We start from the raw sequence: 18436 nt of genomic DNA on the forward strand, positions 1-18436 counted from the left end.
TCTCCATTCCTGTGTTTTTCTTTAACGAGTTTCTCGTTCGACAAGTGTCTCAGCGTCACGTTTCGTGTCGGTGTTTTTCAGACAACTTCCCCCTACTTACCCCGGTCCTTGGGCCCGTGTTGGTTCTCTCTACTCAGGAAACCCTTGCAGGTGTTTCGAGTTAATTAGACGATTCAAGTGATTCGTTGAACACCCTACTAGTATACTTTTTCATGATATTCTAATATTTAGAGATAGGATATTTGAGTTTTCTTAAGCTGTATGCCATAATCAGCAATATTAAAATAATAAAAGGCTTGCAATATTTCAGTTGATTTGTAATGAATCCAGAATGTATGACATTTTTGTTTTTTTAATTGCATTACAGAAAATAAAGAACTTTATCACAATATTCTAATTTTCTGAGACAGTCCTGTACATCTGTTTATAATGTATGCAACGTTTGAGCTGATTATTCTACATATCTGTCCTTTCAATGTTGTGTCTTTGATAGGTTTATCAGACGCACAATAGCTAATAAGTAGCAGGACTTGTAATTTGCTCTATCATTGTAAGAGTCACATTCTCTTTCTGCACAAATATGGAGCGAACAAATGCTTGCTGCACAATCTGATGAAATGTCTTCACTGTGTGTGCAGGACTGTGGCTGCCACCAACATGAATGAGACAAGCAGCCGCTCTCATGCCGTCTTTAACATCATATTCACTCAGAAACGCCTCGATGCTGAGACTGATAACACCACTGAGAAGGTACACCTTTATCACACCCTCACAGGATGGATTTAACATTCAGCTGCTGCCTCTGCTTATCTATGAGCTGATTGATGACTCTGATTTAAATCTTGTCGTAAATTGGAAATCAATAATCGCATGAAGGTCATACTGTGTAGACGATAAGGTAACAGATGTTTTTTTAATGAGAGCCGTCTCTGGATAAAGATGAATAGCTGTAGCTTTTTTGTTGTCAGCTAATGCGTTGGAGTTTATTTATTGGAGTCTTTTTATTGCATGCTCTGTTGCAGGTCAGCAAAATCAGTCTGGTGGATTTGGCTGGCAGTGAGAGGGCAGACTCTACTGGAGCCAAAGGGACCAGGCTGAAGGTGACATGTTTGAATGAAATGCATTTTGGATGTATAAATACAGAAACACACATTACTACATGTCCTTGCCTCTGGGAAACAGATCACTATGACTACATCCATATTAAAGCAGTTTATCAGTATATTTACTTTAGAAGAAAATACTATACTCTGCTTCTTGCTTTATCACAGGAAGGAGCAAATATCAATAAATCTCTCACTACACTGGGGAAAGTCATCTCTGCTTTGGCAGAAGTGGTATGTATTATATCTCAGCATTCTTTATAATATACGATAAAGCTGTTTTTTGATCAATGATTTCATTGTACTGTCTGCTTCCTTTAGGACTCTGGGTCAAACAAAGTAAGTTATTATATTTTTAGTAATAGTAATGAATGTATTGTTTTTCTTAACCAAAATGAAGCCCTGAGAGGAATGTAAGAAAAATATAACCGGTAATTAAATGTATTGGTCTAATAAAAAAAAAGTATTTTGTGTTTAGGACTTAGGAAAAAGTGAGAATACGTTTTTTAAATGTTTTAGTCTTATTTAGTGGGGCGATTTCAAGCTCTTGTGGCAAATATAAGTATTACAACAACAAACACAAAAGAGTATCCTGGAAAAGGAGAACATTTTCAGCTCAGACTTAAATAGATCTCTATATGTTCCTCTCTTGCCTCTCAGGGCTTTGATATAAATACCAATATATATATTGATTTTTACTTTGCGTTTTAATTGAATAAACAGAACAAAAAGAAGAAGAAAGTGGAACACCACATCCCCTATAGAGACTCAGTTTTGACCTGGCTACTGAGAGAAAATTTGGGTATGAACACATTATTTATTTGCTCTTAATGATATTATTTCTAAACTGAGACTAAAGTGTGAATCTTCACCGTGTCAGGGGGGAATTCTCGTACTGCCATGGTTGCTGCCCTGAGTCCAGCTGACATCAATTATGACGAGACCCTCAGCACACTCAGGTAGAGAACATTTGTCTGCGTCTGTCTCCCTTCCACACAGCGGCTGAATGTGGCTCTAAAGGACACTGATGCCAGTGAGACAAAGTGTTGCGTAACACGTTCCCATGCATCAGTGTCTCACATCAAACACCCTTCATGGGTAGGAGCTGCAGGACCTGTGGATGTGTGATTATAGTATGGATTTTAATTTGTTATAGGGTATTATATTATAATATACGTCTAATAAGAGTACATCTATTTTTTGTTTTGTTTTAGTTTTGACTTTTCAGTTAAATGTTAGTTTATTGTTTTTGCTATTGGTTTCATTTTCATACATCATACTTTAGTCAGAACTATGTGGCTACATATACCAAAACAATAACAATACATCAAGAACAGTGAAGGCATGATTTTCAAATATTTTCATTTGGGAATCAACTCGAGTCCTTTTTCACCAACACACTCAGAAGAAAAAGACTGCAGTAAATGAACATTAGACCTGAGCTGAATCTCTCGGTTAAATGGTATTTGTTCTACAAAATGATGTAAATTATTGTCTGGTATATAATTCTACAAGACTTGTAAAATAATAGAGTATAATTGTGAGGGAATCGCAGCATAGCGCCATCTCCTGGAATGTCAGGTCGCTTTAATTGCTGTGGTTTGACGTCACTTGAGTTGACGGAATTTCACTCTGTCTACTTTTTTCGGTAGTCTTATTGTATTATAGCTAAAAAACGAACCAGGCATTAGTGTTTTAGTGTAGTTTTAAATGTTTAGGTTTAGTTTTAATATTTTCGTTTATTTTTTAGCTTTTGTTTCAGTTGACGATAATAGCTCTGGTGTGTATGTGTGTTTGTGTTACTTACGTTTTGTCCATCACTTGTGTCAAATGCTCAATGGCCCCTCCCTTATTTCCGCAGGTATGCAGACCGAGCCAAACAGATTCGCTGCAACGCTGTGATCAATGAGGACCCCAACAACCGGCTGGTGCGCGAGCTGAAGGAGGAGGTGTTCCGCCTGAAAGACCTCCTCTGCTCCCAGGGCCTGGGGGACATCATCGACTGTAAGTGACATCATTTATTAGTTGATATGATCATTAGTGCTATTAGTGCGATTTACCTTTTAAATCCTTTTGTTGAGATGCAAACTGTTTTCAATGATACTCTGTGATTCTTATCACCAAGCAAATGAAGAGCCAGTGCAGAACAAACACTGTAAAGACATGAATGGAGATGGACACATGCTGATGCTCTATATAGACTGCATTGAGACCAGAATGGGCAAAATGCAGTTAACGCCCATGTTGTGGCAAATACAGGCAGGACAGGAAATAGTATGGGCAGGGTTACAGGCTGATCTTTGCTCCCAGGGGTCTATAGGCGCTTTCACGCCGGAGTACTTCTCCCGTTTAGTTCTGATAGTTCCTGGGATTTTGCGTTCACACCAAAAAGAGAACTTAGTTCATGAGAACTTTTACCCCCTTTTTAGTGCCTGATATAGAGAGGTGGTACTTTCCCGGGGAGAAAAAAGTTCCAATTTCTGAATTGCAAACCACGCCCCGTAAAACTCGGAAACGTTTTTTTGAAGTCGCCATTGTATTTGCTGGCATTAGCATTATTAGCATTAGCATTAGCCCCGCGCACCAACGGAGAGAGAATAACTTATGGCAACACAAAAAAAACTTTGGAGATGAGGAGGTGTTGGCGTTCTGGCGATTTATTCGGAAGGCCCAGCAGCTTCTACTGAAGACAGTCCCCAACTCTGGGGACTTCCGGCCGGGGACTTCGGGTGGCAGTATACGCCGTGAAGTTGTTTGCGGCCTGCCAGTAAACCCAAAGCAGAAGCTTCAGCGGCTCCATTTGCGTAATCTTCCCTGAGGGAATTTTTTCCGGGTGAACGCGATCGGCTCTTAGTTCCATGGGGGTACTAAGTCCTGGGAACTAAGTACGGCAAAGTACTTGGTGTGAAAGCGGCTAATGTTCCCCAGTTCAATGTTCTGTTAATATAAATTACGTTATCAGTTTTTGAAACAAGGCCCTAAAACAGCTATATAAACACAACAAAACCAATAGTTATAATTTTGTTTAGTTTTTAGGCTTTTTATTCAATACAAATGTAATTATGTTATATATTAATTTATAACATGATGTCATGTTTTTATATCAGTTAGAAGACAGAGGTGAAGTGTGAGTGTGCTAGTCTGGTTTCAGCTGAGGTAGCATTAAGCCAAATTGTTGGAATACTAAATGAAAGGCCACAAGGAGAACAGAAAACCTCTGTAATGAGTTCCCACTATATTCCATGTCATATTAAGCGAATACAAAGCTGGGGAACATCTTTCAGGTTTCCCATTGTGTTTTTTATAGAGCGGGGGGGAACATAGGACCCTGGGAGAATAGGGGTGACCTCGTTACAAGGGTGATTTTCTGGAGCTTGTACCTCAGGCTAGCTAGCGTTAGAATGTGTAAGAAGGTCTTTTGGAGGAGAGGAGTTTGAAATTGTGGGCATTAACACGGAGGGTCTAATGGAAAGATGCTCTTCAGGTGCATTAGGGTAAATGTATCTAGCTATTTTATTCAAATAGCACAAAAAGTATATTCACTTTGTCTTCTTCTTCTTCATTGAATGACAGAGGTGTGAATTCTGGTCTGCCTGTAAATGAAAGAGATATAATGTTACATTAAAACACATCTAGTCAAAACTGTGTTTATGTTCCCCAGCAACTTAAAGAGAATATCAGAATCCATGAATATTCTTTAAGGTGTCACGCTGTCTGTTTTTCTCTTCCTCTTCTCTTCTCCCAGCGTACCGAGCGTCTGGTGCTGACATTGAGGGTTTGAAATGTGTGTTTCCTGCTTTGGTTTTCTGGCTTTTGCTTTTGCTCTTCTGGCAGCTCAGCATCACAAGCGCTTAATGTGAACGCAAACATTAGAGTTTCTGTGTGATCTGGAGCAGCACGACATAAATAATCAGTCACAATGTTCCTAGGCAAGTCGCACGGGAATACTAATGTCATATACACAGCAAAGTCCCGGTGTGAGGGGGATTCAAGCATATTTTTCTTTTGGTTCTTACCTTGAATATGCCATGTCATAGGGCAGTATACATCTCTATATTGCTTCATTGCAGTGGCATTGGTAGTGGCATTGGTTGGACATATCTTAATTGTTCATGAAGTAACATCGCAGAGCAACTATATGCAAGATTATGGACAATGAGAAATGTTTAATCTCTATCTTTGATTTCACTGATGTAGAAATCTCCCTGACTATCGCCTCCTGTATGCATTCATAGATGCTGCTGCAGCATCAGTCACACAGATTATAATCACTTATCTCGCGAGTTCATCATCTAATTTGCTTCCGTACATTTTTACTGTCTTCCTATAATACATAACTTTATTAACTGCACTGCAAAAGCGATATTATGTGATCCATCTTGGCAAGCAGCAGCCTGTCCAGATGGATGGCTGTGATACACTTTTCCAATGTATTGCTCTGTGTTGCCATAGCAGCAGCTGCAGGGTTGATATTTTTTTTTGTATCTGTCATATGCCTTCAAGGTGCCACAACAATAAAACACTGAACAGAAAACAGGAAACATTATGCCAAGTGAGCTGTGTTGGTAGACTATCTTGATTAAATACAAATTAAACATAAATGTCCACTGAAGACTGAAGTTTCACTGCGATCAAAATAAGCTTACCATCATGTCTGAACCTCTGCCAGAGAAATGGATTTCTGCTTTCAGTCATTTGTTTGACATTTTATAATTTGTGAGGCACACTCAGCATGACATGCATCTTGCTTCTTTTAGATATTTATCTTCATTTAGAGTTCTGGCTTCCCAATGTTCTCTGCAGGAAATGAGACTGTCACTGAACATTAGGTCTCAAATGCAGTTTAAAAAGGGAAGCGGGTTTCAAAACAAAAGTGAGCTTTATTTAAACAAAGCTGTTGGCATGAAAAGACAAAAACCATGAATCATGAACAGGTAGCATGAGGTAAGTGACAAACATGGAGAGTGAGAAAAGACAACGAACCGACATGGAGCACAGGGGAAGACAAGACTAAATACACAGAAGGGTAATCACAGGACAAGACACATCTGGGCAGGGGAGGCAGAAAAACAAGGGCAACAGGTGAACACAATCAGACAATCAAACAGAGGAAGAAAAACACAGGAAGGAAAACAAGACACAGGGAGAACAGAATTTCAAAGTAAAACCATGACTAAACAGACAAAACTAAAATCGTGACAGAGACCCTATAACAAATGAGTCATTCTGTCTGTGCACAAAGGGCTGCCCAGCTAATATATTTGGTATTCCATGACTCATTTTATTTTTGCTTGATTGGGTTGGAGCAATTTCATTCCTTAAAAGAAGATTTTATTTTTTTCGAAGAGCAAATAAGCAATGTTTATTCAGGTAATAGCATTTTTTTCATTTAAATATTTCCTGCTTGATGGTTTTATGTAATACCTACTTTTTCTTTGGTCTTGGCTGGACGGTATCCTTGTTGCATCTCTTATCGCCCCCCCCCTGTGCGTGGCTTTCTGCTGCTGCTGCCCTCGCTTGCACACTAGCAATTGAATATTCTCTCTGTGGGTTAGACTTGTTTCAAGCCACATATCTTCTTTCTTTTTCCTTCCTATCTCTCCTTCTCTTCTCTTCCTTTTATGTTTGCATTTCTCTATTACTTTACTCCAATACTATTGATTACCCCAACCCCACTTCCTGTGCACACCCCGCCAGACCTATCCGATCACACGAACAATAACTGTAATGGCCAAGCTGTGAATCAAAGGGATGATTTCTCCACAGTGACCAATGCCATGACGGGGATGAGTCCCTCTCCGTCTCTCTCAGTCCTTTCCAGCCGGGCCGGATCCATCGCCAGTCTGCACGACCGCATCATGTTCAGCCCGGGCAGCGAGGAGGCCATCGAGAGGCTGAAGGTGAGCGCGGATAATACACTCTGCTGTTTATTAACTCCGCGTTTACACAGTGTGACTGTACTGCAGGTAGCAGCCACACATGGTCAGATCATATCAAGATACATTTCAAGTCAAGTTAAGTTAAGAGTATTTTGGGAAGCTTTTTTAAAATATAAATGTTTTATTTGAAAAAGGCAATATTGTTGAGAAAGCTTTTTCATATTTAAAAAACGTTTCTAGTTTATTTTATTATACATGTATATTTGCATATGCCCAGAAGGACATATTAAGAAATACAGTTTGTTTGGGCCGTAACTCACACTTTCAGCGTAGGTTTTACTGGATTTCTCCACATTGTAGCACAGATTCAAAGTTTCCAAGGTTAGGGAGATTTGAGGCTTGAATATTGTGCTTGATGATTTGTGAATGCCACTCCAATATTTTTGGGAGACTTTTATACCTGTATTGAATTGATAGTAGAGGGATGGCATTATGTGAGGGAGAAGTATTCTCACAGTGGCTCAAACATGAAATCATTTTTATTTTAAGCTGAGTATTAGTTCTAGCAGGGCCCTGCACTGAATGTGGGATGGCCTAATAATAAACTACGGTGCCCACATCTATCCTGACCCTGGCTCATTAATGATCTTTAAAGTTTATCGACAAACAATGGAACTTCAAAGCATTTCATGATTTCATGGTATTTGTTGTCAAAAAGAGACAAATAGAACACTAGAGCTGTTATTGAAAAGACTTGCTTTAATTACCACTGTGTTTTAAAATATCAGGAAACAGAGAAAATCATTGCTGAACTCAATGAGACTTGGGAGGAGAAACTTCGCCGAACGGAGGCCATCAGAATGGAAAGGTGAGATAAACAACATAACATTGCCTTTTTTTTTTACTCCTTGGCCTCAGGTTTTAGCTACTTATGAAGTATTTAACAATATACTGTAGCATACTGTATGTTGATAAATGAGGTATCTTGACCTCTTTGTATAATGAGTCTGATGTTCATCCACAGAGAGGCCTTGCTGGCAGAAATGGGTGTAGCAATGCGAGAAGACGGAGGGACAGTGGGTGTGTTTTCTCCTAAGAAGGTAAACCAATATGAGACCTCTGTAAAGCCCTCTGTGATTACCATTGAAACGATTGACTGAAATGCTTGTTTATTTACCCCAAAGCCATCGGATAACCCTAGTAGGCCCCAGCCTGTGTTTATCGACACAGTCGGGCTGTTTTCCCCCAACGAGGTTTGTAGCTGTGAAGTGTTTAAAGCTGCCTCCTTCTCTGAGTGCTCTCTCACTTCAACAGAAGCATCAGATGCAGATCAGTCGAGGGTTTCTCTTTTTCATTAAGTGTTATCTGAAATCTTCTTCATTACTTACTCCAAACACTCCCTCACTGCGCTCAAGACAGCAATGGGTGTAAACACAGGGACTAGATAATGCTAGTGTCCCCATTTCAGTGATTTATGGCTGTTTGCCTGCAGCTCCACAGCAGCAGACTGAAACACTCCTGCTGTGGAGCTGTGCATGCTTTAACTAGCTCTGATTGTTTGATGTTTGTTATTGGGAAAGATTGCCTTTCAGCTCTCTGATGTGCTCTCTGATGTGCTTTTTATGCACATGTTATATTGTACATAACATATGGGTAATGAATGATCTATGTAAATGATATGAGCTAATTATCCTTTATTCCTCAACAGACGCCTCATCTGGTGAATCTAAACGAGGATCCTCTGATGTCTGAGTGCCTGCTGTACTACATTAAAGACGGGATCACCAGGTTGGTTACTGATGGACGGATGTTCTTATAGGTCCAGATGAAGTGCTGAAAGAAGACTGGTTTTGCATTCTTCAACCTGGACTCTTTTTGGTATAGCTGTCAGCTGTGAAACGGGCTGCTTGTAGTCCTATCGGGTATTCTGCCCCATCAATGAACGTCCCCTTGAAGTGCTAGTTTAGTCACTGACAGGCCCAGATTGTTATTGTAGGTGTCTGATCTACAGTGAATTCTACCTTTCGCAAATCTGTTCTGTTTCTCATTTCGTCTTGCCAGGTCTTAGTTAACAGTGGAGACTTGATGGACAGATGGAGAGAGATGTGCCTGGAAGAGTTTGTTATGTTAGAGTAAAGAAAGCGTAGCTGAGTGTTCACTCAAATATTTTTTAAATCAGAGCTAAATATTCAGCTGATTCGACCACGTTGATGAGGTTGTACTCTCCTCACCATATTGTTGTCAGACACAAAACAAGTATGGTCCAATTGACCTTTTAATGCATGTTCAGTACCTTATTGTTTTCTCTGACATCATGTCTCCCTTTTTGTTTTAGGGTAGGTCGTGTAGACGCCAACAGTCGTCAGGATATAGTCCTCAGCGGACATTTCATCAAGGATGAGCACTGCACCTTCACCAGTTCTACTGGTCCAATGGGAGAGAGTGAGACATTTTATATTACATTCACGGCCTGTGTACAGCAGAGTTTAATTTTGACAGAGAGGAAGTGAAGCCTCATATTGCCCTCTGTGCCTAACAGCAGTTGTCCTGGAGCCCTGTGAAGGAGCTGAGACTTATGTCAACGGAAAGAGAGTGGCAGAGCCCACTGTCCTTAAATCAGGTCAGCAAGCCCTCTGTGAATGACATCTTTCCTTACACATGATGCTACGGAAGTCCTTAGAGAAGATGAGAATGATCTCCTTTGCGATTGTGGACTAACAAATAATAAAAAAAATAAAAATGTAGTAGACTAAACTGTAATCTGTTTCACAGGTTCAAAACAAAACGGGAGAGAATATTTGTATCTTGCTTGTTTCCGCACGGTAACTAGTAGAAATATGTATGGGGTATATTCTACAGTATATGTACTTTTTTGCATTATTTATTTCCCAAAAGGAAATCGAATCATCCTGGGGAAGAGCCATGTGTTCCGGTTCAACCACCCTGAGCAGGCCAGGGCTGAGAGGGAGAGGACTCCGTGTGCAGAGACCCCCGCTGAGCCGGTGGACTGGGCCTTCGCTCAGAGGGAGCTGCTGGACAAACAGGGCATCGACATGAAACAGGAAATGGAACAGAGGTACTTTGGGAGAAACACTTAGATATTTAATTGGATTTTTTAAGAGAGGCATTGGGCGTGGCATAAAAGTTCCTCACTACCATATTGTAGACAGGAACTGATAAGAAGGAAAGACATGGAGGAATATTACTGGTAGTTCAAACGTTGATACATGCCAAATGAAAGAAGCCTTCAGTACAGTGCACTCCAGATACTTACCAGCAGTGGTGTGAAATCCAAAGTGGTGCATTACTTCTTAGAACCTGTTTTGTTCTCTGATGTTTGTGTGTTCAGGCTGCAGGAGCTGGAGGACCAGTATCGTAAAGAAAGAGAGGAAACAAACAACCTCCTGGAGCAGCAAAGACTGGTACAGTGATGAGCAGCTGTGTGTGCTGTTGACAATACATATTAAAGCCATAGGGAAGTGGATGTTTAATATAGCTTCATTCCGAGTATTTTTCTGTAAAATAAAAGAGAGAGAGCAAACATTGATAAAACAAATTAAAAAATGATTGTCATTGCAGGTTATATGTTATGCTAACCCTAACCTTAACCCTAACCCCCAATAGAAAAGTAGATAAAAGTATTAAATTAGCAAGAAGAAAATGTGGATATTACAATAAAAACAATTTATTTTTCAACGGACTTTGCTTTCTCCTTTTAACGATAATGACAATCAACCAGACTCCCTGACATCAGAGTTATTAAACTGTCTGTGTTCCTCAGTATCTTTTGTTGACGTTGGTCTTCATTAATGAATGCTCTAGGATTATGAGAGCAAGCTGGAGGCTCTTCAGAAGCAAGTGGACAGTTACTACCCAGAAACCCTTGAAGATGAGGAGGAGCCAGAAGAGGAAGGTAGTGCATTTTATTGGAGACACACACATATCGATGTTGGTGGTATGCAACTCTACCAAATTATGATGTTGTATCCTTTCTCCGCACAGTGCAATGGACAGAGAGGGAACTAGAGCTGGCTGTGTGGAGCTTCCGTAAGTGGCGCTGCTACCAGTTCACCTCTCTGAGGGACCTGCTGTGGGGGAACGCCATCTTCCTGAAGGAGGCCAACGCCATCAGTGTGGAGCTTAAGAAGAAGGTCCATAGTGCTCTCTTCATTTCAACGTATACCCATATTGATGTTATATTATATCCCTCTGACAAAAGCAATGTTTTTGTGCCTCTACAGGTCCAGTTCCAGTTTGTGCTGCTCACAGACACCCTTTACTCCCCCCTGCCTCCAGACCTGCTGCCCCCAGAGGAAGCTAAGGACATAGAGAAGAGACAGTTCCCACGCACCATTCTGGCCGTGGAGGTGCAGGATCAGAAAAATGGAGCCACTCACTACTGGACATTAGAAAAACTGAGGTACATCAACATGTACCGAAGTCCTTAGCCAACATTGTTTTAAAAGTATACTGATAAACCGTCAATTTATCAAAAGCATTAGGCCATGTTTACATCATGAACATTTTAGTAGAAAGATATTTTTGAGCTTAATGTAAAAATATATTTGTCTTAATTTTACGATCTACAAAAGAACCACACAACGACTTCAGATGCTATATTACGAGCATGTCTACTGAACCTTTTCCCCTTTTGTTCCAATTGGAATTGGAAGGTCAGAGTTTCAACCCCCTCATGCAGTCAACATGTGCAAGATTCTTAAACCCATAAAGCCTTAGTTTCTCCAAAGACATTTTCACAAATCTTAGTTTTATGGTCCTAAAATTCTGTTTGCATGTGGACTGGGTCTTCCTCATTAATATCACAGTTTTCATGGGAAGAAAACTGCTTAATTTCAGCATGATGACTATATGTATGTATATGTATATATATATCTATATATGGCAACTGTTGCTGCTTTTGCAGGCAAAGACTGAACCTGATGAGAGAAATGTACGATCGCGCTGCTGATGTACCCAACAACACCACTGAAGACGGTGAAAATGTGATGACCGGAGGAGACCCCTTTTATGACCGCTTCCCCTGGTTCCGTCTGGTTGGCAGGTAAATGCTGAACACCATTGGCCTACACAGGAAAACCTTCAAACTCATACAAATGTCAAAAACAACGAGCAAACAGATGTTAGTCACTCCATCCAGGAGGATGGGAGGCTGTGGGCCAAGACTAGCACATGTTGTGAATGGGGTCAACTAATGGAGCATAATGACTGAGACATCAGCGTGAAGTAGTCATTATGGTATCTTCGTTATAACATACTGATGGCTGTCATTTGCATTACTATCATCAAACCTATTTCAATTCAAGGAAGTTTTCAAGAAAATTGTATTTGTATGAAGAACTAACTTGGTATCATCAAAAAAGTATCAATTGAGCATATTTAAATGTACCATATCCTCTCATACCTGAGAAGATTGAACTCACTGTCAATTTCAACTTGTACATCCTATGTGCTTTATTAATAACTACTCTTCTTTTCTGATAACCAGTGTATTTATCCTCAACATAGCTCACAGCTTCAAAGGACAGATACAGACACCCAATTGTAATGATTGGTACATGTCGTGCTGCCAGGCATGTCTTCATTAATGAGAAAATCAGCCGTGAAACATTTTAATGCAAGGTTTCATCAGTCCTCCCACTCAGAGCCTGCTGTTTGTTTCTCTCACACTTTGGCACACACCTCTTTACCAAGCTCTCTCTCTCTCTCTCTCTCTCCCTCTCCCTCTCTCTCTCTCTCTCTCTCTGTCACACGGCCCTGTTACTTAAAATACATCATCAAGCCTTTAATAACATTTAGCTCCTGCAATACAAGCAAAAATTATTAGGCTGAAAAATGTCCCCTATGTTGATTAGTTTTTTTCTTTCTTTCAATAAATGAGTAATACTGGCACCACATGTAATACAACATAATTTTTCTGGACAAATGACTTACCAGCAATCAACTAAAGTTGTACTCAAACCTTTTATTTGGTGTGTGTATTCACACCTAGAACTTTAAAGACACCAAAGCTTTGTAAGCTTACCAGCAGATAGCTAGGCTCAGTAAACTCCTGATGGAGAGCAATCACAGTTATTCATAGACCATTGATGGTATACTGTATTGAAATGATTCTCATATTCATTTAGTATTTTACAACAGCAGTTATGAATAACTTAAGGTAAATGATTTGTCACATTTATAAATGCTTTTGAATAAACACAAATAAGATCACCCTACCTTTGCTTCTGTGGAAGCTTATCTTTGTTCTACAGGCTGTCAATCATCATCTTCTTCCTGGCAAGCTCGTCCTGCCCCATCTGTTCTCTACAACAGCGCACTGGGGCCTTTGTAGGTTAGAAAAGTGGAGGGGGGTAATATTCAGAGAGAAAACTCATAATGTCTGAGATTCAAGTGGTACTGTTTACTATTTAAAAAATCCGAAATGTACAAAAAACCTGAGCATTCCCTAGAATAATAGTCTCGTTTAAAAAAACAACAACCTCTGTGTGTTGAAACCACGTTTATCACTTTTAAATAGTTTGGGTCAACCTCATCATACTGTACCACAGATTACTGTGCCTGCAATGGATGAGCTGAACACATTTAGATAATGCTATTGGTTAAAGCTTTTTGGAAAAACAAATGATTTTAGACCAGAAATACCATATTATCATAAATATACACACTTTTCATTACTATTCATAAGGAAACCACATGGTGATTTTGATGAGCCTCTGTGCACCAGGAACTGCAACACAACAGTTCCATGCTGCTGCTCCCCCTCACCAACCTGTGAGGGGGGCTTCTCTTTTTACATGCAGCACCTGTGAAGGTGGATTCTTGACAAGACTAAATGAATGACTCAATATCCTCAGACAATATTTGAGGCAATTCTATGAAATGAACGACTTCTTCTCGTAATATTAATTCCCCCTGGCTTTGTTATTTATGTACATCTTTTTCCTACCTACAATGGCCCTATTGCACTGTCGTACTCCTCTATGGCTCCACTGTACACACTGAAACAGACAGTGAAAGCCCCCTCTTGTTCGAAGTGTGTACTTTCTCTAACTGTTCTAACCTAGTTCCCATGTCTCTGGCTGCACCAGAAACCCCATTTTCAACACATGCATGAGCGAGCGCATGAGTGACCCTACTCCATCCCCGACCCTCTCCAACTCTGAAATTACCGAGCTGGCTGAGCCGCAGAGGGAGGGTCGAGGGGAGAAGGAGGAGTTGGAAGAGTTGGAGGACCTGGACGATGATATCTTTTTGGACGACCCGTGCTCGGAGCTCGGGGGAGAGGATGATGATGATGATGATGATGATGATGGATATGATGATGAGAGAGAGCTCTGCCGTGGCTCCGGCGAAGGCCAGGATCCCTTTTACGACCGCTCACCATTATTCAGTGTAGTGGGAAGGTTGGTGAGGTTTCAGGAGCATGCTGGTGGAGGAAACTAGCTCTTTCACGCTGAGACACGGGGTCTGTGTCCTGCAGTAGACATCAGCACAGAGGAAACCACATTTTTGAAGACAAAGCATGACACAGATTCAGATGTCAGAGGGTTTTTACAAAGACCCTTTTTTACTCTACTGTCCAATTGGGTCAAGGAAGCTAGTAATAATAATAGCTGTAATATCAACATGGAGACATTTAAGTTGGCTAACTCTAGTGTAGATTTGAAAAAACATTCTTAAAGTGACAGTTCACCCCAAAATCTAAATACATGTTTTCCCTCTTGCTTATCAGTATAAATTGCTTTGGTGTTTGTTGCCAGGAGATATCGGTCTTCTTAGATATGTTTGCCCTCTCCCTAGCGGCCTCTGGTGCTCAAGGCAGCAAAAAGACATTGGACTAGCAGCAGCAATGTTTATTTTTTAAGCTTAGGTTACTTAAGCTATCAATAAACCGTGTTGTGAGCAGTTTTATGTAGAATCCATATTCTTTCTACTGAGCTACACCCGACAACCTTCTCACAGCGCGTCGCGCGATGAAGCGTCCATTTACTTATGGACAAAGGCTCTCCAGAGCTAGCTAATGTTCCATCTGCTCACTGTCACCAGCCTCTTCTGTCATGTGATACTGTTTGTGGGTAAAGAAAGAATGTCTGCATGAAACTACTCACAAGGTCTGAGGATGATCTTGAGTTACCTTGTTAGGATTTCTGGAAAGAGAAATTCCTGTTGAGTTTTTCCAAATATATTTTGTCGGCACTTTTTCAAACTAGCAATCTAGTGGCAGTGGAGAGAAAGCAGTCATCTCTACAGCTCAATGTCTTCAACATTTAGCAACTCACACCAAAACAATCTTCATTGATAAATAGCACTACAGTTAAGAGGGAGAATAGGTATTTTGGATCCTGAGCTGAACTGACCTTTTAAACACTTCCCGCAAGTCCAGTTCACCACTTTAGTTTCTATTCTCCGTCACAGCTGTCACTGTCATTTTGCCTCATGAATAAGACACAATTGTTCTCAAATTTCACACCAATACACATATTTTTTCATGAACATGATTATGCATTCGTAGACACTGGAGTAGACATTTCTGGGCTTTGAGGTTTATCCTTTGTTTTACATTTTTATCTCATAAAAAATGTGAACGTTGCTTGTCTTTGTTGGTTTTCTTTTGTTGCTAACTGTTTTGTTTTTCGCACTAAACAGGTTAAATTCTTTTTCTGCATATTACAATTCAGAACAAGTTGTTTATGTCAGCCCAGGGTGGGGTCAATTCACTTGTTTCCATGGAAATTCAAGCAAAGTTGATGCTCAACCACTGCTTGAAGTGTATGTCTCACTTATCTGTGGCTAAAAGCAATCTTGTGGCTTTTACAGAAGACCATTCACTCATAAAGCACTGACATGTCTCATGGAGTAATATTCAGTCTGATTTGCATAACACAGGAACCAACAGCAAAATCTTCTCTCCCTGCTGTGAAACCTGAATGAGTATGAGTGACTCGTGAAATCGCAAAATGGTGTTCAAGAAGACTCAAAATCTCAAGATGAAAGAGCTGGTTTCTACTGCAGCTGTCTCTTTTAGGCATGCCAGAGCACAAGTCTTTTCATTTTGACCTTTTTTGTCAATTTTTTTACTTAAATTCATCTGAAGAGGAACTAGTGCCCCTCTGCACAAATTAGCACTTTCCGCCCGGGGTGCACTTTGTTTTCTGATGTCATTCGTGTTTTAGTTTTTTGCTGTAGCATTCACTATATCAAACTGTTGGCAGCTTTTGATTCGGGCTGAGCTATGTTACCTATGATGATTTCTGTTCCATTTGCTTTTGATTCATTTAAGTCAAGAAGTTGAACGCATTTGTTGTTCTCCTTTTTTTTGTCCTGAGCATGCCTTCTTTGCACCTCACCAATCTTGTCTTAAGCCTCTCCCTTTTTACACTTGTCACCACATTTCTACCCCCCATGAGAAAATGCACACCTTGACTGCAAGATCAAGTATATCGAAAAAACAGGAAATAGTAGGATTTTGAGTAAACACACATTTATTAGATTGTTTATTAGATTAGATAGACATTGTTAGTCTTTATGATACACTTGACTTAGTGTAATATTTTCAAATTGAAGCACAATGCAAATCTTTGTGCCGTAGCTAATAATCATTAAACATTAAAAAAACATGATTTCAGGGATGGATTTGATTGCTTATAAGTAGATATGCATTGCTGTCCAGCTTAGTGAGCTGGTTTACCATAGTTTGCACTCATTTAAAGAATGTAAAGTTGACCCTTACACACATGCTCCTTAGCCTCACCAAAATGTCATCAGTACAAGTTAAGCAATACTGCATGAGACCCATACTTGTCTTGTTAATGTCCTTATCTATAGGTGGTGAGGAGAAGCCCCCACACAGCGATAGTAAAGGGCAGCCATGGCCGTCGCAAGAGCAGTCCCAGCTTCTGTTTGGTTGCTTTGCAGCTCTATGTTCTGTTGTCCTGTTCAGTAATGTTTAATAAAAGTGTAATACTTGTTTTTAAGATTGTATCATCTCTCTTGCTATCTCTTTCTGCTTCCTATCCAGGGCTTTTGTTTATCTGAGCAACCTGCTGTATCCAGTTCCTCTGGTCCACCGGGTGGCCATCGTGAGTGAGAAGGGCGAGGTGAAGGGCTTCCTGCGAGTGGCGGTGCAGGCTATATCAGGTAAGGTCAGCATCCCTAGCCCCACTGCTTTTGATTAGTAGGGGCATGAGGCTATCACAAGGACAGGTTGTGTGTGACTTCTTGAGGGAGTGAAGTGAAGGTGCTCTGTGTTTTCCTCCAGCTGACGAGGAAGCTCCAGACTACGGCTCAGGAGTGAGGCAGTCAGGCACTGCCAAAATCTCCTTTGAGGATAAGCAATATGAAAAGGTAGAGAAAAAACACCATACTTAGAACATACAGGATGAACTGTGATATGCTCACCTGCTAACCAGGCTGCTCATCAACCTGCTTTTGCAGTTCCAGTCCGAGTCCTGCTCTGTGGGACTATCCCACACAGGGGTTTCACAGGAGGAGCTCCGTATTGTGGAGGGGGAGGGGCAGATCGCAGAGCTGGGACCCTCAGCCGATGAGGTCAACAATAACACATGTGAGGGTAATTGTATTTAATGGGTGAGCGTGTCATTGTGTTTGGGAGTGTGTGTTTTTGTCTATATTCCTACTTGGCGTAAATCTGGCACTCCAGACTGATGCTTTCTGCAAAAAAATGTCAAGGTGGAACGACAGTAGCTCTGTAGTCAGAATAGGCAGGATGATTCCGTGCCCAAACCAAATCATTGCCTTCAAATCATAAACATAGATCGTGCATGCATAATTCTTCATGCAACAAAACACCTGAGAGGCAAATTGATCAGTGACTTGCACCTTGTTGCGGTCGATAAACCTGCACAAATAGGAAAAAACTAAAATGTGTCATTTCCCAAGCACCTACTTAGGACGAGATGCATTTCTAACTGCTGATAAACAAATAGCGTCTCTATGCTCTTGTGCTATTTGCACAACTTTCAATGTTTTAACAACATACATGCATTTGAGAAAAAATATGCCTTCTTCCTATACAAATGAGCCTTATGGCAAAAACAGTCAAATTCACAGAGATCAGTGCTAACAGCCAGACGCAGTTACAGTATCATTTATAATTATTTATCCCAATAAGAGATGTCACACACAGACTGTAGCTGGGTAAAGAGTTGTCATGGTACAGTGACAAGTGCATTGAGCACATCAATGACTGGATGACTAAGAACTTTCTCCAATTGAACAAACAAAAAACTGAGATCATTGTTTTTGGAGCAAAGAAGGACCGATTAAAAGTAATCGCAGAGCTTCAGTTGGCAGACTACAAAACAAGTAATAAAGCAAGAAATCTCAGACCTGAATTTTAACAGTCACATTTCAACAGTTATTAGGTCCGCATATCACCTGAAGAATATATCTAGGATTAAAAAACTAATGTCA

General features: G+C 40.4%; 1 protein-coding gene across 1 annotated transcript; it reads left to right on the forward strand.

Moving 5' to 3' along the window:
- Positions 1–641: 641 nt before the first annotated feature.
- Positions 642–17668, forward strand: LOC104962103 (kinesin-like protein KIF1A). Its single transcript, XM_010790497.1, has 25 exons — positions 642–750; positions 1023–1100; positions 1272–1337; positions 1425–1442; positions 1827–1905; positions 1984–2062; positions 2965–3107; positions 4849–4887; positions 6870–7003; positions 7771–7850; positions 8007–8082; positions 8691–8770; positions 9318–9424; positions 9525–9602; positions 9878–10058; positions 10332–10404; positions 10805–10895; positions 10985–11133; positions 11224–11402; positions 11907–12044; positions 14092–14406; positions 17022–17140; positions 17262–17347; positions 17438–17567; positions 17664–17668. The coding sequence occupies exons 1-25, from the start codon at positions 658–660 to the stop codon at positions 17666–17668; spliced, it is 2616 nt and encodes an 871-aa protein (XP_010788799.1). The 5' UTR covers positions 642–657.
- Positions 17669–18436: the final 768 nt, after the last annotated feature.

This window comes from Notothenia coriiceps, unplaced genomic scaffold (genome assembly GCF_000735185.1).
Source record: "Notothenia coriiceps isolate Sejong01 unplaced genomic scaffold, NC01 NC01_scaffold00034362, whole genome shotgun sequence".
NCBI lineage: Eukaryota > Metazoa > Chordata > Actinopteri > Perciformes > Nototheniidae > Notothenia > Notothenia coriiceps.

Excerpts from the sequence above, each read along its gene's own strand:
- LOC104962103 (XM_010790497.1), top strand. The coding sequence starts at position 658 with ATGAATGAGACAAGCAGCCGCTCTCATGCCGTCTTTAACATCATATTC. Across the intron at positions 11,134-11,223 it reads GTGTGGAGCTTAAGAAGAAG|GTCCAGTTCCAGTTTGTGCT; the intron begins GTCCATAGTGCT and ends GTGCCTCTACAG. Across the intron at positions 11,403-11,906 it reads TGGACATTAGAAAAACTGAG|GCAAAGACTGAACCTGATGA; the intron begins GTACATCAACAT and ends CTGCTTTTGCAG.